Source organism: Scomber scombrus, chromosome 23, assembly GCF_963691925.1.
Source record: "Scomber scombrus chromosome 23, fScoSco1.1, whole genome shotgun sequence".
Classification (NCBI taxonomy): domain Eukaryota; kingdom Metazoa; phylum Chordata; class Actinopteri; order Scombriformes; family Scombridae; genus Scomber; species Scomber scombrus.
In genome coordinates, this window is record NC_084992.1 from 23839370 (window position 1) to 23860582 (window position 21213).

At 39.6% G+C, this 21213-nt stretch overlaps 1 protein-coding gene across 1 annotated transcript in view; it reads left to right on the forward strand.

The window, feature by feature from the left end:
• Positions 1 to 615: 615 nt before the first annotated feature.
• The window catches only part of zanl (zonadhesin, like), a 55519-nt gene continuing 34921 nt past the window's right edge, over positions 616 to 21213 (forward strand). Inside the window, exons 1-26 of the mRNA XM_062444527.1 lie at positions 616 to 1475; positions 9868 to 9893; positions 11037 to 11186; positions 11341 to 11606; positions 11971 to 12055; positions 12273 to 12425; positions 13036 to 13203; positions 13319 to 13416; positions 13499 to 13577; positions 13666 to 14002; positions 14068 to 14311; positions 14389 to 14530; positions 14890 to 15134; positions 15331 to 15479; positions 15628 to 15756; positions 16083 to 16221; positions 16319 to 16460; positions 16670 to 16866; positions 17211 to 17349; positions 18527 to 18771; positions 18968 to 19116; positions 19266 to 19394; positions 19721 to 19859; positions 19957 to 20098; positions 20308 to 20504; positions 20824 to 20962. Of these exons, the coding sequence (XP_062300511.1) occupies positions 616 to 1475; positions 9868 to 9893; positions 11037 to 11186; positions 11341 to 11606; positions 11971 to 12055; positions 12273 to 12425; positions 13036 to 13203; positions 13319 to 13416; positions 13499 to 13577; positions 13666 to 14002; positions 14068 to 14311; positions 14389 to 14530; positions 14890 to 15134; positions 15331 to 15479; positions 15628 to 15756; positions 16083 to 16221; positions 16319 to 16460; positions 16670 to 16866; positions 17211 to 17349; positions 18527 to 18771; positions 18968 to 19116; positions 19266 to 19394; positions 19721 to 19859; positions 19957 to 20098; positions 20308 to 20504; positions 20824 to 20962 (4888 nt within the window). The remainder of the gene's footprint in view (positions 1476 to 9867; positions 9894 to 11036; positions 11187 to 11340; positions 11607 to 11970; positions 12056 to 12272; positions 12426 to 13035; positions 13204 to 13318; positions 13417 to 13498; positions 13578 to 13665; positions 14003 to 14067; positions 14312 to 14388; positions 14531 to 14889; positions 15135 to 15330; positions 15480 to 15627; positions 15757 to 16082; positions 16222 to 16318; positions 16461 to 16669; positions 16867 to 17210; positions 17350 to 18526; positions 18772 to 18967; positions 19117 to 19265; positions 19395 to 19720; positions 19860 to 19956; positions 20099 to 20307; positions 20505 to 20823; positions 20963 to 21213) is intronic.

Below are 21213 nucleotides of genomic sequence, written 5' to 3' on the forward strand. Positions count from 1 at the left end.
TTGTCTATTTTTTGCCCCAGGGCTCCTTTGTAAAAGAGATTTTAATATCTCAATGGGACTTCGCCTGGTTAAAAAAAGGATAAATTAAATTAAATAAGTAAAAGCACTGTGGATCTGTTGGATTCTAGTTGGATAAATCCATTTGCAGGTGGTGAGTCCCTTGTTTCTCTGTCTACTGGAAGTACAGCACCAGCAGATGTTGCTGAAGACCTTCTGAATGCACACGCCATTGGCGAGAATGCCTACAGAACCTTCTCTGCTGAGCGTGTTGAGAGTAATCCTCCTGCAAAGCAGTTCCATGTACCACTCTCCAAGAAGAAACTGAAAACGTTCTCCTCAATGCAGGGAAAGGCAAAGACGTGCAAAACTGGGAATAAAGAAGTTATCCTCAAAGCTGATAATCGAATATTTGCCCACATGGTACTGATTGCACAGAGTAGACAGCTCAACCTGAAGGAGGTGTTATCTCATCCCCTTGGACCACTTCCGTGTGCTCTTGCTTCACCAGATGGCAATGTGAGGAAGACTTGCAAATCCTCACTTGCCAAGCAACTGCTCAAGTTCCCATGTGTTGCTGAATCATTGCCATTAAATTCCACCTGCGTAATAGATGGCATGGCACTTGTTCAGAAGCTGAACGATGATGGCAAGACATTTGCTGATATTGCAGACTATGTCTTGTCCACTGTGCTAGCTGAAGCAAGTCACAGCACCCGTGTTGACATTGTTTTTGATGTATATAATGAGGCTTCTATCAAACACATGGAGAGAGTGGCCAGAGGTGCAGACTCAGGCACAGAGGTCAGACAGATCACTGCAGGGTACAGAGTTCAGCAATGGAAGAAGTTCCTACAAAGCAACAACAACAAAACAAATCTTGCTACCTTCTTGCTCAAAGAGTGGGGCAAAGAACAGTCTAGAACAAGACTCTGTGAAAAGGTTCTGTACACTACATCCAAAGATCAGTGTTACAAGCTGACCCAACAGGGAGTGCACAAGGTAGCAGACCTGTCGTCCACTCAGGAAGAGGCTGACACCCGTATGCTACTCCATGCTTGCCATGCTTCAAGGACTCGTCACAAATCTGTCCTCCTTGTGTCTGATGACACTGATGTCTTCGAGATAAGCCTGGCTACCAGTGACGCACTCACATGTGACCTGTTCCTGAAGACAGGGACAAAGAATCGCACCAGTTACGTAAACATCTCACAACTCGCTCGTGGTCTGGGTTCACAGTTGTGTCAGGCTTTGCCTGTTTTACACGCATACACAGGCTGCGACACTGTAAGTATATTTGCAGGTTGTGGTAAAGTGTCAGCCCTAAAACTTCTTCAGAAGAATGAAAATTTCTGGGAGACCTTTCAGAAGGTTGGGGCAGACTGGACAATGACACCTGAGTTGTATGCAGCCTTTCACGAGTTCACATGTCAAATGTACAGCTCCAAGTCCAGAATCACCAACATCAATGAAATGAGGTATGCACTTTTTTGTGCAAAGAAAGGCGTAGAATCCTGGCAGTTACCTCCATGCTCAGATTCTCTCAGGAAGCACTGTCTCAGAGCTAACTATCAATGTGCTATCTGGAGAAGATGCCTCGAGAGCAACCCTGAAGTTCCTTTTACCAGTTGAGCATGGGTGGTCTAGAGTGGACCAAGATGGTGACTTGCAGCTCTCCATAGACTGGTTCAATATCTCCATTGGTCCACAAGCAGTACTTGAGTTTCTGTCTTGCTCATGCAAGAGGGACTCTGTCACTCCATCATGTCAGTGTATTGCCAACAACTTGGCCTGCACTAACCTATGCCATGCAAGACAGTGCAAAAACCAGAAGGATGACTTTGCTGATGAGAAACAATCCTATTCCTCTGATGAGGATTCCGGCGAGGAGTTTGATTAGTGTTGTGGCCTTGAATGATGCAATCTGTGCGAAAATGTCCTAAAATGTCATTGACCATGCCTAAAAGTCACGACCTTGACCTTTTACAGTAATGGCAATGTCATAATTGGGTTTACCTTAAAACATAGGAATCCATGTCTCATTTGTTATTTGTTATACTGTTTTTTAGATTTTCAGCTATGTCAGTGTTCTGCTTAATTTATACGCATTATTTTCTCAAACGCCATGTCTGATATAACACTGAAAATCACCCCCTCCAAATCAGATAATATGGGTAAATGATAAATTTTCTGAATCATTAGGGTCATGCCAGTATTTCAGTGTTTGGATTTTGTTTCTCTGATGCTCCCTGGTGCCACAGGATTAAAAGACAAAAGATGACTTAGGCGGAAATGGCAGGAACATGTGTGTGATTAAAAGTTTGAAGAGCTCCAGGGTTGGCTGTACTTATCCAAATGTTCACAAAATGATTTAAATGAAAGCCCAGAGTCTCCCCTTTAAAATGATACCAAACATAACAAAATAAAATTTTCCAATTTGTCCAATGTAGATGTCAGTGTTCTGCTTGATTAATACGCATTATTTTCTCAACCTTAGTTTACATTATGTGTGATAACTCAAAACAGCTACTCTTGTCAGATGGCCATCATACATCATTGAAAAGCTGAGATTCCAGGCTTTCAGAAAAGGTATGGTAGCCTCTGCCACTTTTTCGGTAACGGTTTCCATATTTTGAGGCCCTGGCTCACGGACTACTTGGCCGAGTCAGTGCCCCTCCAGAATACTTTAACAGTGCTGCTGGGGAAGTTTCATATAACGTACGACCATAATAGGGAGTTGATGTAAAAGGAATATGTTTATTTACTCACATAAATTACTGTGCTCTGCAGCACAACAATTGCAAACATACCTCAAACTATAAGTTAACTAAGTTAATTCATTAATGCAAAACCATATTGCTAGCAAACGTCACCGCGTTTGTAATTAACGTTAGTTATTAAACATTTGCTATCAAACTTTGTTATCAAAAACGTTGTTTTGATGCCAAAAAGCGACCGAGAATAAAACTGAGAATCAACTTATTCAAAGTATTACACAAACACAAAAACGTCAGCTAGCTAATTTGCTATTATAGGCTAACGTAGTTATGGACTTTCCTAATTTGAGGAAACTTTTCAAACTCTCCTTGACACCAAATGTTACATTACCAAGACATACTTTATCTTGTCGTTTTTCGTCCGTTTTCTCTTTCTTTTTTTCTGGCCCTGAAGGGTAGATCCTTTTTGCGACATTATTCACCTGCTCCTAGCTCATGGATGCTCAGTGCGCACTGCACACGTTACTAGCGGAGCTCTTACATTTCGAGCAGAGAGGCAGTAGGAAGTAGTTGCCTACTGCATCTCTGTTAACATAATATTTGTTTTAGTTTAGTTGTTTTTTTGTACAAGAACGTACATTTGATAATATATGAATCATCATCACTCACACATGGGAAAAAAACAATTAATTACTTTTTTCTTTTTTAAGTTAATTGCTCTTGGGGGCCCCCTAGTGGTCACGGGGCCCTAAGCAGCTGCTTAGTTCGCTTATGCCTTGGGCCGGCCCTGGGCACCACTGTTATAACTTATTAGTTATATTGTGCTTTGTACTGTAATCAGTGTGTAGGAGAAAGTGACCACCAGGGCATTATAGCTGCAGCTTAAAGAGCAATATTTTGTTGAGGGTCGCTTTGCAACAAACTTTGTGGTGCTTTGGTAAACTTGACTTTGTTTCCTCACAGAATATTATATCAGACTCTGCCAACTCTGAATACAGTACAGCAGTGCCGTTTCTAGCTATTTCGGGGCCCTATGCAAAATCTTGTTTTCCAACTCCCGGCCCCAAACCAATTTTAAGCACTCATGAATACCCATTGAATCTGCAAATTCTACTTTTTACACATTAAAAAAAACTCAATTTCAATTTAAGGAACTTAGCTGCATTATTAACATTATCACCACCATCTTCAAAACTTTTGCTTTCTAGATTTTTTAGAAGCAAAATCATCAGTTATTATAGCACAGCTGCTGGACAATCTCATGACTACTACTGATTATGACAAGATAGCTGATGATGCTTGGTTATGTAATCCCTGCAACAACTAATGAACACAGGTTAATTTGTAGGGAGGGGTTGAAGATAAGTAAATGGCTCAGTCAGAGGCTAGAGGGTAGGTTCAATATGAGCCTGTAACATAATAAAATGATACAGTGTATTTGTATATATATATATATATATATGTGTGTGTGTGTGTATATGTATATGTATATGTATATATATGTCCTGTTGCCTTCCTGTTGACCATGCCATTTTGTCCTCCTGGGTCAAAATTGACCCATGGACAACAGGAGGATGTGTGTGTGTGTGTGTGTGTGTGTGTGTGTGTGTGTGTGTGTGTGTGTGTGTGTGTGTGTGTGTGTGTGTGTGTGTGTTTGCGTGTGTGTGTGTGTGTGTGTGTGTGTGTGTGTGTGTGTGTGTGTGTGTGTGAGAGTGTGTGTCCATCCAATTCTTACTTCTGAGGTCAATAGTAAAAACCAAAGGGATTGTAGGGTAATACAGTCCTACCATACCAATATCACCACATAAGGAGATAAAAGAAAAGTGTCTTCCTCTTGGTACATTAAGTACAAATGGTTTGCCATCTCTGTCAAGGATGCACAAATAAAACCAATAAAAATAATAAACTAGCATAAATCGATGAAATTTTAAACAATAAATAAAACAACAAAAAGCAGCAATTATAAAGTATTACAGAAATGCCTGTCTGTACAAGTGGGTCTTTAAAAGCCTTTTAAAATGAGGCACTGACTAAGCTGATGTGATACTGAGGGGGAGTTGGTTCTACAGCATTGGGGCTACAACAGTAAGAGCATGGTCTCCTTTTGTTTTAAGCCTGGACCTTGGAATGTTTAACAACATTTGATTTTTAGATCTGAGGGATCTTGGTGTAAGAGTAATGTGATTTCTGAAATGTAAAGCAGAGCCAGACCATTTAGGGATATAAAAGTTAGAAGTAACATTTTTTAATTGAGTTCTGTAACGGATAGGGAGCCCAGATGGGAGAAAACGAAGATGTAAATACGTTGTTCAATAATCTTTTTGAGGGGCATGGGTTTGACAGGATTGAATGCGATTTTTAATGTGTTTGTTGAAGTTGAGGTGTTACTCACAAATTACTCGCAAATGTTTGGAAGAGTGTATCATCAGTTAGTTGTTAGATGGGTGGTGATACTACTGGAAATGCGATCAGGAACAATAATCAGGACTCCATTCCCATCTGTGTTAAGTTGCAGGAAGTTGGAGGCCATCCAGTCCTAAATGGCAACAAGGCAGCATTGAAGAGAATCCAGGTTGTTTTTCATTTTTAGGCCTGAAAGACATATATAGCTGGGAGTCATCTGCATTAAAAGTGGTATGACACAAGTGTGTATTGTTGGATAATGTAGCCAAGGGTCAACAGATATAAATTGAACAATATAGGACCAAGGACTGAGCCCTGCAGGACACCATATGACATGAGGGCTGTTGAGGAGTTGAAGTTCAAACAGTGACCTAAAGGTCTGTCTTTTAAGTATGAAGAAAATCAATTATGGACAGTTCCACCTATGCCAACACAGTTCCTGAGTCTGTTGAGTGAAACTGTAAGATCCACTGTACCAAAAGCCGCACTTAAGTCCAGTAAAATGAGAATGGCGAATTGTCCAGAATCCTCACTCATCTAGATGTTATTGGTAACACTGAGTTGGGCTGTTTCTGCGCTGTGGTTCTTTCTAAAACCAGATTGGAATTTGTCATATAAATTGTTTTCTTCCAGTATTTCTAACAGTTGCTTAGCTACCCCTTTGGATATATGATGGTAGTTATGGGGGATTGTTGTGTTTAGACCAGGTTTCTTAAAAGGAACCCCTACTATTAAGACATATAGGCGTATAAATTAAACTATATAAATGTGATAACTTGGTGTCGTTAAAGGGTGACGGGTTTGGCATGGTTGCACATTTTTGTGACTTTTCGGGCAAATTTAGGCTGCCACAAAAAGATTCCTTCAGGAAACTGTAATAATGCCCTGTTACAGTATTTGAAATGATCAGATTGTCTCCACTTCCCAGATAAAGAGCAGCAGTGTGAGCGTCACTGCTTAAGGAGTGAACCAGAGGTCAAAGTGCACATGGAAACTTCGGTCTAGTTAGTTGCCGTGGAAACACATTTTGAAAACATTTGTGTCTAAGTTGAACACTGTGACATGCTGGACACTGGTGATGCTGAAAATGCAAAACCAATATCACTAATACTTTTACTCTTAAATATATAATATGTTACTAAGACAACAGAAAAAATAAAATTTCATTTTGATTTCATTTCATTTCTTTTTTCTGTAGAAGTAACAGTTTTATAGAACATTATAAAAAATATATTTGTAGAACTCCCTTGAAACTAGAACTTACCCCTTTTCTGTACTATAAGTTCTTGTATCATTTATTGTAATGCATATAGAATACATTTTTCTCTATTTTATTTTCATCCTTTGTCTATTTATTTATTTATTTAGTTATGTTTATGTGCATATATGTTAGATATATTCTATTATATATTTATATTTGTACATGTATGAACATGTATTGTAGATATTCAGCTCTGTCATTGTTTCATGTATTAGTCGATTCTGACTTTGTATATTTTGTTAAATAAAGTTTAATTAAACAAAACACACACACACACACACATACAGTATATATATATATATATATAATTAATTATTTGATCAAAGGTACATATATATGTATTTAAAAAACTAGCTTTATATCATTTGGTTTGAAAAGTCTGCTGCAGGCTACTCTCTGTTTATGGCATTACACTTGCTGTGGTGTGTTGAGTTCATGTACCACATGAAGCTACTTTACTAGATTCCTATAGATAACATCCACGTTTGATTATGAGTCATGTATCTAGTTATGATGATACTGCTTGTAGATGAACTGCAGTTTGAAAATCAGAGCTTGACATTCAGAGGCCCAGGTCCATGTGTGCATGAATGCACCCATAGATGCAGAGCTGCCTTTGTTCAAGAGTCAGTTTAAGTCCTTCAGTTTGACTTGGCTCAGGCCTGTTTACAAAAGAAATTGTAAATATAACAATGTAATTGCTTTATTTGTTATATAAATGCTAACAGCTCAGGTATAACCTTCTGCCTGGATACAACCTCTCATAATTTTATTTTATTTGTTTGTTTGTTTGTATGAATGATGAGCTAAATATTATTTGTAATGTTCTCATCTCACTGGTTTTTGTGATAATTGTGGGTGACACCATTGGATCAGTACAGTTAAAGCAGCTTTATGCATGTCAGTAGACATCCCCCATCTAAACCCACCTCCTCCCGCCTCCACCTTGAGCTCATTGAAACCCAACATTACATAAATGTAACATAAATGTACACTACAAACGGGATAGGGATAGCTCTGTAAAGAAACATAAGTTTCTTTGCCAGCTAAACCAGCTTGGATGTGAGACTGTATTTGCATGATACATTTAGTAGAATGTTGGCTAAGAAAGTGTTCTCCTCCTCTTACATTTCAGAACAAAAAGAGGTGTGGTAATACTAACAAACAGAGGTCTACATTTTAGTCCCATATTTTACAGGAGAGACTCTAGTTAAATGTTCAAATCATTCCATTCGTGTAGGAAACAAAACAAAACATGAGACAACTGAACAAACTGCATGCACTGAGGAAGACCTGATATGTGACTCTAAAAAGCTAATAAGTAGGCCTTAAACAGTAAAACAATATGACCCTTACATACTGTTCAGGGCCAAATCTGACCCATTTTTACATTTAAGAGCTGTAAAAACACCATATACACATTTCTATTAGCCAGACCTTTCCTAATGTCTGGCTAACAGTATATAAAATGCATCTTTTTTTATTTGTGTGCAGCTGATACACATTTCTATATATACAAATGTATAAATTAAACCTGTACTTATTAAATAAATTCAAAATTCAGCATTGAAATTAGTTCAAACCCTACCCTAACCCTAACCCTGGACCATAAAATAGTGATTGTGAATGTATTTTTTCCATAAGAGTAATCAAACAGAAGGATTAATCAAACATGTATTAATGACTGATGGGGAATTTATGAATGTGAATTGATGCTGAGACTAATTATGAGTCAGAATATGAACAGTATGTAAGGGTTAAAAGAATAATTCCGTCAGTTGTATCAGTTACAATAACATTGTAGTTACCAAAGGAGAGATCTGGGAACATGGTGACATCAACACAACAAACATTACAACAGGGAAAATAATGTTGCAATATGTTCTATTTCTTTATGTTGTGATGTGTTTTGGTCCGAGGTCCAGCTGGCAGTGTAGGCACTGTCCATTAGTTGGGGGTGAGGGATAAGCTGGCAGCATGAACGCTAATAAAAGGCCTGAGTTACTGTATGTGTAGTCATAGCATGGTATTGCTTTTGCTCGAGAATAAATATGTGAACAGAGGTAAGTATTTAAAATGTCTCAGATAACCCAATGAGAGCCAAGCCTTTTTGTACAGTATTTGCTGAAAAGGTGTGCTGATATGATCAAAGTATACTGTTTTATTACACAATAAGCGCAATAATGACTTGCAGTACACGTTTTTATGCATAATATAGTGTTTGATGGGCATCCCCACCCACCCTGTGAACTGCTGAGAGGTCAGAAAGTACACGTACACACACATGCATATACACACCTATAAATTCACACCCAAAAAGAACACACCCTGTCCCTATCGCTCACAGTTATTCATTTACACGTTTTGTAACACTGAGTAATGCAACAACTCAGTATCCACGCCACCCACCCACCACCCAAGACATCCACCTTGGTTTCCACACAACGCCCCTCTAACCTGTCCCAACCCTGTATATAAGGCATTCTATTCTGTCTGTGTCTGCCTTCTTGTTAATAACTGTTAATCATGGATTCACTTAAGTTTCTAATTCTGCTCTTATGGATGTGTGGCTGCAGAGCTGGAAAACATTCACACCTCAGGTGAGTCACTCCTCAACCGTTCTCAAATCCATCATGACAATACAATCTTGTTTGAAAACATTTATTAAAATTTTCATAATTAAAAAAAATGAAGTTTTTATAATAATTTAATCTATTATGTGTCAACATTATATATAAAAAATAAACAGGTACTTTGTCATAGTAATACTACAAAAATCAGAAGTCAGTTTACACACAATTTGAGAAGTAGAAAATGTTCTGTACAACCAGGGTAGGGTAGGGGGAAATTTAAAATGAACATAACAGTATTCTTGAATAAGTGAAATAAAATACTAATAATCTATCATTAGTTATCAAAAGGGTTAATGATTTATTTTATTTGGTCAGTCCATAACTAAATTAAGACAGCACAATCACATTACTGGCTGTGGTTCAGGAGGTAGAGTGGTCGTCCACCAATTGGAAGATTGGCGGTTCAATTCCCAGCTCATCCAGTCCACATGTCGATGTATCCTTGGGCAAGACACTTAACCCCAAATTGCTCCCGTTGCTGTGCCAACGGTGTATGAATGTGTATGAATGATTAGCTTCCCCTGATGTGCAGGTTGGCACCCTGCGTGGTAGCTCCTGCCATCAGTGTATGAATGTGTGTGAATGGGGTGAATGAAATGTATTGTAAAGCGCTTTGAGTGGTTGAAAAGACTAGAAAGGCCCTATATAAGTACAGGCCATTTACCATTTACCATTTACTCATTCAGAAGTGTGTCTGCAGTATTCATCTGTGACTTTATTGTGACTTAAAGGATAAGCTCACATAATTTCAAGCCTTCTCATCCTTGGTGATATTCTCGCTTGACCTTTTAGGCTTCTGTACTTTACTTTAATGGAAATACACTTTAACCTGAATCTGTTCCTATGTCTTCCCCAGCCTCCCCAGAACACACAGAGATGGTGGTAAGTTGATACTCTTCAGCAAACTTTAACACAATAAAATAAACAGCAAACTAATGTAACTTTGAATAGAAGTATAACTATGGCTTGCTCACACAGAGCTCACAGCAGTAGCACATGTGATCTGCTGCATCCACCGCACTGTCCTTGAGATGGTTGTGAACTTTATCTGTCTAACACCTCTTATCTTCACTATCTTATGTAATCCTCTTCAACATTCAACATGAGTTTGGTCTGTAAATACTGAAACATCACAGCAATTAGTGTCTGAAATACTTCTGAACAACACACTGAATCAGCACCCGCCTGTGAACCGTTCTGGGTCTTTTTTATTTCTCTGTACAGCCCAATAGCAGATCTATCTTCTTTAGCTGGTGACACAACTGGTGTGCAGTTTACAGGATGTTCTAGTTCATAAGTGTGGATACTCACATCGTTATCTTTATAGTTATAGTTATTGTTATATTTATCACTTTTAGTGTGGGCGGTATTTTATAGACCTGTAACCATATCCAGATCTAACCTCTGTCTGCATTTCATTGGCATATAAGATGCACCGGTGCATCACACTTTTGAAAGAAAAAATGTTGTATCAAAGGTGCATCTTATTTACTGTTTTTTGTGGTAAATATTGAATGAGCAGAATGCATCATTCCTGAATTTCAAGCTTTTAATGAATGTAGGTTAAAATGAACCTAAAAGCTATGTATTAAAGTGTGTACCATATGTTCCTATTTTTTTGGGTAAAAAATGGATTGTCTATATTTTGAATTTGAGTAAATGTTCCCTTAAAAGAATCTACAAATGACCGTCAAATAAATAAAAAAAAGAACAAATTAAAAAACAAACACTCATTTCTAAACTGATCATCACATTAACCTAATAATGACATTTTATCAGTTAGTAAATTGAGCCATTTATCACATTTATTATGATTATTTAGTATTTATTCAGACTTCACTGTTAAAGAGTTAATTCTTGAAATTTTGAAATTCTTAAGTAAGTTGAGTAATTTCTCACACAAACCAAGCAAAATCTTGCTGGTAACTATAATTATTTATCACAATGGTGGTAAATGATAAAACATTGTATTACTTTGTTATTCTTGAACTAACATATCTGCCTGTGTTGTGATTGTTTCTCTAGCAGCAGTGCTGACCTCCTGTAACTTTAACCAGGACAGTGAGCCATTCTGCAGGTTCAGTCAGGACTCCACAGATAACAGTGACTGGACCCGACACAAAGGCCCAACCCCGACACCTGGTACAGGCCCCAGTGGAGACTACCCTGATGGAAGTCAGTCCTGAACACACGGTTTCATTGAAACATTTCATTAAAATTCATGGAAATTAACCTCATCTGTAATTTAGAGTTCTGAGATTGTAAACATTGAATTCTCATTAATGATAAATTAAAAACATATCTTCCCTCTGTCTCAATGTGTCTGCAGAGGGATACTATATCTACCATGAGTGTGACAATGTGGCAAATGGACAGAAAGCTCGCCTGCTCAGTCCTGTCCTCACATCATCGGCCTCTGAGATCTGTGTCAAGTTCCAATACTACATGTACGGCTCTGACAGTTACAATGTGTTGAGGGTTCTGGCCAGGAGATCTGGCAGTGATGAAGAGGTTTGGAAGAAGACTGGTATCCAGAGTCCATCCTGGCTAGAGGGTTCCATCACCGTGCCCAAACCCAGCAGTCAGAGCGTCACTGTGAGTGTCAGCAGGTCACTGCTTTGTGTTGTTTTGACAATCAAACATGTGGAGACACATGATTTAGCAATATGGCAACCAGGATTAATCTAGGAATCGGATTGATTTAAAAGATTTGCAGCACCTTAGGTTTATCTTGATGACCCATGTCCAAATATTCATATGACAGCACTGGATGGAAACCTAGCTACTGTCTCAGGGCAAAAAAGCAGAAAGTCGAGCTAACTTACATTTAAATTAATCTTCAGTTTAATCAGACTGCAAAGCTAAAATTAATCTATAACTCATATCCAGACTTTACAGTAAGGTAAGGTGGGGGTTTTTCATACTATGAATTGCATGATGATGTTTTCTCTGTTTATAGATTGTATTTGAGGCTCAGAGAGGAATGTCTGCTTCATGTGACTCAGCTCTTGACAACATTGTCATCACTGAAGGAGCATGTCCTTGTGAGTATAGCTGAGCATGTCTACACACACACACACACACACACACACACACACACACACACACACACACACACACACACACACACTCTCAAACATACACACACACACACACACACACACACAACACACACACACACACACACACACACACACACACACACACACACACACACACACACACTTATGTACCACTGACTGTCTAAATGTTTCTCCTCAGCTTGCGTTTATGGCTGTGATTTTGACACCTTGGATGATTTGTGTGGATGGACAACTATAACAGAAAATCCAGATGCGTTTGGTTTCAGTCAGTGGCTTGGGCCGACAGACACTGAAGGCACTGGACCCGAGGATGACTTCTCCAAGCCTGGGTGTAAGTGATTCTTCTTTTCAAAAGTCTCTATGGAATTGCAGTTGACTGTTTTCGCAGTCTGCCTGAACGATTCAATCATCATTAGTTCTGTAAATATTTTAAGTTAAGTTAAAACATGAAATGCCACATTTTTCTATTTAGGCTTTTATTCAAGTGTTGCCATTTTCGTATTTGATGTTTCTCCTTTCTTCCCCTTTTCAATTTCATCTTTAGAATTTAAGTTTTCAGAGTGAACATTTTTATCTGAGCTTTTGCATTTTAAATTTCACCTTTTTCATTGCCACGTGGTATTTCCAAACTAGCATAAGTTTAGTTATGGTCTGATTATTGCTAGTAGTGTAGTTGTGTAGTACATAACAATCTTTTTAATTTTGATTTTCTATTTGGATTATTAATTTTAATTAATACCACAATACCCTCCATACATGTCAGGTCATGTGTTTCCAAGTAAAGCTGGAAACACATGACCATATGTGGCAACTCTGAGAAATAAATAGTAGAATATATGTACATTATTGTAGTATAGACAGCCAATGGACGACATAACATCTTTATTTTATTGTATTTGGGTTCTTATCCAAATGTCATTTATTTTCAAATATATATTCAGTGGGCGCCTATATGTTGATGGATTCTTTTGACGCTATCCCTGGAGACCAGAGTCAGATCAGAAGTCCTTTAGTAACCCCGTCCTCGGGATGTCTGGACCTCATGTTTCACTACTACCTGTACGGCACCAGCACCAACATGCAGATCAGTGTTCACACCATCAGCACAGGTAAAGACTAAATGTATTTATTTATTCATTTAATGTCTATACAGACAGGAACACAGACTGCACAAACACGGATAATAAATGTGTTTTGTCTTTAATTTGTTTCTCTAATTACCAGGTGGAACTCTTGGACCTGCTCTTTTCACTGTCAAGGGGAATCAGGGCCAAGCCTGGAAACCTGCACAAGTCCGCTACCTGGGATCTGCTGCCATTCAGGTAAGTACCAGAATTTGTGTTACTCTCAATGTGAGTGCATAGGTTTAAATTAACTTTCTTGTCACATTTATATGTATTTCAGTTTGTGATAGTGGGTACCTATGGAGAAACTCCTGAGACAGATATTGCTATTGATGCCGTGTGTGTCATGACCTGCAAAGGTGAGAAACTGACCAGAGCAAATTCTAGTAACTCTCCACACCATTTGAAGTATTTGCTGTGTCAATGACACATCTTCACAATTCACAGCTGAGCAAACAACACCTCTACCACCGGTTACATCTCCAACTACACCTAAACCATCAACTCCCAGTCCAACTACACCTAAACCATCAACTCCCAGACCAACTACACCTAAACCATCAACTCCCAGACCAACTACACCTAAACCATCAACTCCCAGTCCAACTACACCTAAACCATCAACTCCCAGACCAACTACACCTAAACCATCAACTCCCAGTCCAACTACACCTAAACCATCAACTCCAGTACCAACTACACCCAAACCAACAACTGCCAGACCAACTACACCCAAACCAACAACTGCCAGACCAACAACCAAGCCACCAAGTATGACATGTCCTTTCCAATAATTATGAATTTGTGAACTATTCATCTCATTGTCTTTCTTTCATTCTCAAATGTATATTCCCTTATATATTCCATTCAACCAATTCCTTTGTCTCTGTGCCGTACAGACCCATGCCCTCCTAATGCAGAGTATATAGACTGTGGTCCAGCTTGTATCCCTACCTGTCAGGAGCCTTCCACCAACTGTACTGGTTCTTGCATAAGTGGCTGCTTCTGCAAACCAGGGTTTGTCTTCAAGGGATCCCGCTGTGTGCCACTGGAGAAATGTGGCTGCCTGGATGACCAGAATAACTATTATGAGGTTGGTTGTCATTATTAAAGTGTTACTGCATCCCCTAAGTCTGAGCCTGTCTGATCCTTTGTTCAAATGTGTTCCAGCCTGGTGAGATCATATTTGGAGATGGCTGCTCAAAGCTGTGTCGCTGTGCAGGGAACTACACTTTGGAATGTCTCGATAACTCCTGTGACCCAACTGAAGAGTGCCGTGAGGTTAATGGTGTTTCAGGCTGCTATCCTAAAGGTAATAATGTCTGGTAACTTGTTGTCCAACTGCATCCAAAATGAAGGAGTTATTATTTTAGACTATGCCTTTTTATAATGTTACACTGACTGAGTCAGTATGTTGACTTTATGATTCTTCTCTACTTGTGCTGCTGTTAGATTGTGTTTTTGTTATTAAGTGAAAGTTATATTTTAGGCTTTAGATTGACACTCTGAAATATGCTATAAGTCCTGGGTGATTTGTTTTCAATATCAGTGTTATTCTACAGAGGGTTTAGTTAGCACCTTCTTACTCTTAAAATGACTTCTCAGGCCAGTGAAACCTGTTTGTAACAAAATAACTGCTAACATACAGTTTCTTATTTGTTATTCCCTTAGGTACATCTACATGCATAGCGTCTGGTGATCCCCATTACACCACCTTTGACAAACGCAAGTACAACTTCATGGGCAACTGCAGCTATTTGATGTCTGGACCCTGCAATCAAACAACTCTTCCACACTTTGAGGTCCATGCTGACAATGAGAATCGCTTTAACAGGCCCACTATCTCCTATTTGAAGGCTGTACATGTACATGTACACATGGTGAAGATCTCCATCCTCAAAGGTGGCACTGTGCAGGTAAGAAATGGGGGGGAGGAAACACACTGTTGTCTTCGAGTCACTTGCATTCGCTGCTGAAAATGCACCGTTCCAGTTCCTAATACCATTGTAACATTAAAGTGTAAGATTTTATACAAAGACTTTTTAATAATTGACAGTTTCAGTTTTGTCAATAATCATTGATTATGCGATTACACTTGCTCTCCAAATACAGGTGAATGGGACCAATACAAACCTGCCAGTTACACCAGTCCCTGGTGTGTCTGTGTTCAAGTCAGGAAAGCACTACACTGTGTCCATGAACTTTGGTGTGACTGTTCGCTATGATGGAAATCACTTCATGGATATCAAAGTAATCAAAGAGTAAGTGCAGACTGAACACATGCTATCATTGGAGGCTGTCTCTTTACAGGCATTATTGCCCAAGACAGAATAATATTTGTCATTGAAGTTCGAAATGCTGCTAACAGTAAACTTTGATAATCATACTAATGTTTCTTGTAATCTGCAGCTATCAGGACAAGCTGTGTGGATTGTGTGGAGATTACAATGGAGTTACCAAAGATGACTTCCGTAAACCAGATGGGTTGTTGGCCACCAATCCAAAAGACTTTGGAGACAGCTGGAACACTGATCCAGAGTGAGTATTGCAGAGGCATGTATATGGAAACAAGCATACATAGATAGTTGTACAGACAATCTTCATACAAAGACTAAATCCAACTATCCCATATATGACTATCTATATTAAACTAGCTGTTAAAGTAAAGGGCCAATTCACCCAAATCATAATAAAACATTCAAGTTCTCAAATAAAGACTGTTGAAAAGAAAAAGAAAAAAACAATATACAACTTTTTAAAATACAGAATACTGGGTCTCCATACCAACAAATGGATGCAGATCAATATGATAACAAGGGACTAACACTCACAGAGCTTTTCTAACTGACTGTCTGCATTGACAGGTGTAATAAGAAACCCAACACCACCATCCCTGAATGTGATGAAGATGAGCAGGAACTATATGAGAGCTCTGGATATTGTGGCATCCTCCTGGACAAAAAGGGTCCATTTGCTGTGTGTCACCGCAAAGTCAACCCCAATGTAAGACACACACTCACACAGAGTACTCAGAAATTAAAAGCAGTTCCCTGTTTTGATGTGAGAATTTGTAACTCAAAAACTATATGCGCGTCTTCAGAATTACTTCAAGGACTGCATCTTTGACCTGTGTGAGCTGGATGGAGCCAAGCCCATTCTGTGTGAGGCCATCGAAGCCTATGTCAATGAATGCCAGGACCGTGGGGTCAACATTGGACCCTGGAGGAATGAAACCTTCTGCCGTGAGTGTTGGGTGAACAAATGGATTTGCAAATTTGGTGTATAAGTAAAAATATTTTACACATTTTCATCACTACTTGTTACTTTCTTACTGTAGAAAAAGCTCCTACCTCAGACAATATTTAGGAGAGTACTAGAGGAGTCCTAAATTGCTAGTAGTCAAGTCTATGCCCTCCCTATCACTGACTTCCGCTTACTATCCTCCCATTAGCCCTGAGTTGCCCCCCCAACAGCCACTATGAGCCTTGTGCAGACCCTTGTCAGGAGACATGTTCTGGGAAACCTCCCTCCTGCATCGGGCCCTGCTCTGAGGCCTGTGTGTGTGATCCTGGCTATGTCCTGAGTGCCGGCAAATGTGTTAGGAGGAGTTCATGTGGCTGCACATACACCAATGGGCAGTATTATGAGGTACAGAGAAGTCTATCTAGAAGGGAGTGTGTGTGTGTGTGTGTGTGTGTGTGTGTGTGTGTGTGTGTGTGTGTGTGTGTGTGTGTGTGTGTGTGTGTGTGTATGTGTGTGTGTGTGTGTGTGTGTGTGTGTGTGTGTGTGTGTGTGTGTGTGTGTATGTGTGTGTGTGTGTGTGTGTGTGTGAGAGTGTGTGTGCGCGCACGCGTGAGAGCTTTAAAAATTTCCCAGGGCATCTTTCTGTTTACATGCTGTCCTCCTTAGATGAATATTTGCAACTATGTCTATTGTTATAATTAAGGCGTCTTTCTGCTAACACTGTGCACATGTTTGTATGTGTGTCTTAGCCTGGAGAGGAGTTTTATGTGGAGGACTGTAAGCTGAAGTGTATGTGTGACGCTCCCTTCGTTACCTGTACGGCCTCTGAATGTCCCCCAATGCACGAATGTAAACTCCAGGATGGAGACCTGGGCTGCTTTCCCACTGGTAAGTTTATACCCATCATGCTACAAGTAGTGATTGAGTGACAGATAGAAAATCCAAAATCAAAAGTCTTTTAGTAAGTGAGTAAGGATGCCCCAGATAACTCCTTCTTTTTTGATTATTATATAATATGGATGGTTCCATTTAAATTCTTCCTCTTCTCATTTGTTAAAATAATGAAATAAACCAACCACTCCAGTACCAACTACACCCAAACCAACAACTGCCAGACCAACTACACCCAAACCAACAACTGCCAGACCAACAACCAAGCCACCAAGTATGACATGTCCTTTCCAATAATTATGAATTTGTGAACTATTCATCTCATTGTCTTTCTTTCATTCTCAAATGTATATTCCCTTATATATTCCATTCAACCAATTCCTTTGTCTCTGTGCCGTACAGACCCATGCCCTCCTAATGCAGAGTATATAGACTGTGGTCCAGCTTGTATACCTACCTGTCAGGAGCCTTCCACCAACTGTACTGGTTCTTGCATAAGTGGCTGCTTCTGCAAACCAGGGTTTGTCTTCAAGGGATCCCGCTGTGTGCCACTGGAGAAATGTGGCTGCCTGGATGACCAGAATAACTATTATGAGGTTGGTTGTCATTATTAAAGTGTTACTGCATCCCCTAAGTCTGAGCCTGTCTGATCCTTTGTTCAAATGTGTTCCAGCCTGGTGAGATCATATTTGGAGATGGCTGCTCAAAGCTGTGTCGCTGTGCAGGGAACTACACTTTGGAATGTCTCGATAACTCCTGTGACCCAACTGAAGAGTGCCGTGAGGTTAATGGTGTTTCAGGCTGCTATCCTAAAGGTAATAATGTCTGGTAACTTGTTGTCCAACTGCATCCAAAATGAAGGAGTTATTATTTTAGACTATGCCTTTTTATAATGTTACACTGACTGAGTCAGTATGTTGACTTTATGATTCTTCTCTACTTGTGCTGCTGTTAGATTGTGTTTTTGTTATTAAGTGAAAGTTATATTTTAGGCTTTAGATTGACACTCTGAAATATGCTATAAGTCCTGGGTGATTTGTTTTCAATATCAGTGTTATTCTACAGAGGGTTTAGTTAGCACCTTCTTACTCTTAAAATGACTTCTCAGGCCAGTGAAACCTGTTTGTAACAAAATAACTGCTAACATACAGTTTCTTATTTGTTATTCCCTTAGGTACATCTACATGCATAGCGTCTGGTGATCCCCATTACACCACCTTTGACAAACGCAAGTACAACTTCATGGGCAACTGCAGCTATTTGATGTCTGGACCCTGCAATCAAACAACTCTTCCACACTTTGAGGTCCATGCTGACAATGAGAATCGCTTTAACAGGCCCACTATCTCCTATTTGAAGGCTGTACATGTACATGTACACATGGTGAAGATCTCCATCCTCAAAGGTGGCACTGTGCAGGTAAGAAATGGGGGGGAGGAAACACACTGTTGTCTTCAAGTCACTTGCATTCGCTGCTGAAAATGCACCGTTCCAGTTCCTAATACCATTGTAACATTAAAGTGTAAGATTTTATACAAAGACTTTTTAATAATTGACAGTTTCTGTTTTGTCAATAATCATTGATTATGCGATTACACTTGCTCTCCAAATACAGGTGAATGGGACCAATACAAACCTGCCAGTTACACCAGTCCCTGGTGTGTCTGTGTTCAAGTCAGGAAAGCACTACACTGTGTCCATGAACTTTGGTGTGACTGTTCGCTATGATGGAAATCACTTCATGGATATCAAAGTAATCAAAGAGTAAGTGCAGACTGAACACATGCTATCATTGGAGGCTGTCTCTTTACAGGCATTATTGCCCAAGACAGAATAATATTTGTCATTGAAGTTTTGAAATGCTGCTAACAGTAAACTTTGATAATCATACTAATGTTTCTTGTAATCTGCAGCTATCAGGACAAGCTGTGTGGATTGTGTGGAGATTACAATGGAGTTACCAAAGATGACTTCCGTAAACCAGATGGGTTGTTGGCCACCAATCCAAAAGACTTTGGAGACAGCTGGAACACTGATCCAGAGTGAGTATTGCAGAGGCATGTGTATGGAAACAAGCATACATAGATAGTTGTACAGACAATCTTCATACAAAGACTAAATCCAACTATCCCATATATGACTATCTATATTAAACTAGCTGTTAAAGTAAAGGGCCAATTCACCCAAATCATAATAAAACATTCAAGTTCTCAAATAAAAACTGTTGAAAAGAAAAAGAAAAAAACAATATACAACTTTTTAAAATACAGAATACTGGGTCTCCATACCAACAAATGGATGCAGATCATTATGATAACAAGGGACTAACACTCACAGAGCTTTTCTAACTGACTGTCTGCATTGACAGGTGTAATAAGAAACCCAACACCACCATCCCTGAATGTGATGAAGATGAGCAGGAACTATATGAGAGCTCTGGATATTGTGGCATCCTCCTGGACAAAAAGGGTCCATTTGCTGTGTGTCACCGCAAAGTCAACCCCAATGTAAGACACACACTCACACAGAGTACTCAGAAATTAAAAGCAGTTCCCTGTTTTGATGTGAGAATTTGTAACTCAAAAACTATATGCGCGTCTTCAGAATTACTTCAAGGACTGCATCTTTGACCTGTGTGAGCTGGATGGAGCCAAGCCCATTCTGTGTGAGGCCATCGAAGCCTATGTCAATGAATGCCAGGACCGTGGGGTCAACATTGGACCCTGGAGGAATGAAACCTTCTGCCGTGAGTGTTGGGTGAACAAATGGATTTGCAAATTTGGTGTATAAGTAAAAATATTTTACACATTTTCATCACTACTTGTTACTTTCTTACTGTAGAAAAAGCTCCTACCTCAGACAATATTTAGGAGAGTACTAGAGGAGTCCTAAATTGCTAGTAGTCAAGTCTATGCCCTCCCTATCACTGACTTCCGCTTACTATCCTCCCATTAGCCCTGAGTTGCCCCCCCAACAGCCACTATGAGCCTTGTGCAGACCCTTGTCAGGAGACATGTTCTGGGAAACCTCCCTCCTGCATCGGGCCCTGCTCTGAGGCCTGTGTGTGTGATCCTGGCTATGTCCTGAGTGCCGGCAAATGTGTTAGGAGGAGTTCATGTGGCTGCACATACACCAATGGGCAGTATTATGAGGTACAGAGAAGTCTATCTAGAAGGGAGTGTGTGTGTGTGTGTGTGTGTGTGTGTGTGTGTGTTGTGTGTGTGTGTGTGTGTGTGTGTGTGTGTGTGTGTGTGTGTGTGTGTGTGTGTGCGTGCGTGTGTGTGTGTGTGTGTGCATGTGTGTGTGTGTGCGTGCATGTGTGTGCATGAGCGTGAGAGCTTTAAAAATTTCTCAGGGCATCTTTCTGTTTACATGCTGTCCTCCTTAGATGAATATTTGCAACTATGTCTATTGTTATAATTAAGGCGTCTTTCTGCTAACACTGTGCACATGTTTGTATGTGTGTCTTAGCCTGGAGAGGAGTTTTATGTGGAGGACTGTAAGCTAAAGTGTATGTGTGACGCTCCCTTCGTTACCTGTACGGCCTCTGAATGTCCCCCAATGCACGAATGTAAACTCCAGGATGGAGACCTGGGCTGCTTTCCCACTGGTAAGTTTATACCCATCATGCTACAAGTAGTGATTGAGTGACAGATAGAAAATCAAAATCAAAAGTCTTTTAGTAAGTGAGTAAGGATGCCCCAGATAACTCCTTCTTTTTTGATTATCATATAATATGGATGGTTCCATTTAAAGTCTTCCTCTTCTCATTTGTTAAAATAATGAAATAAACCAACAACTCCAGTACCAACTACACCCAAACCAACAACTGCCAGACCAACTACACCCAAACCAACAACT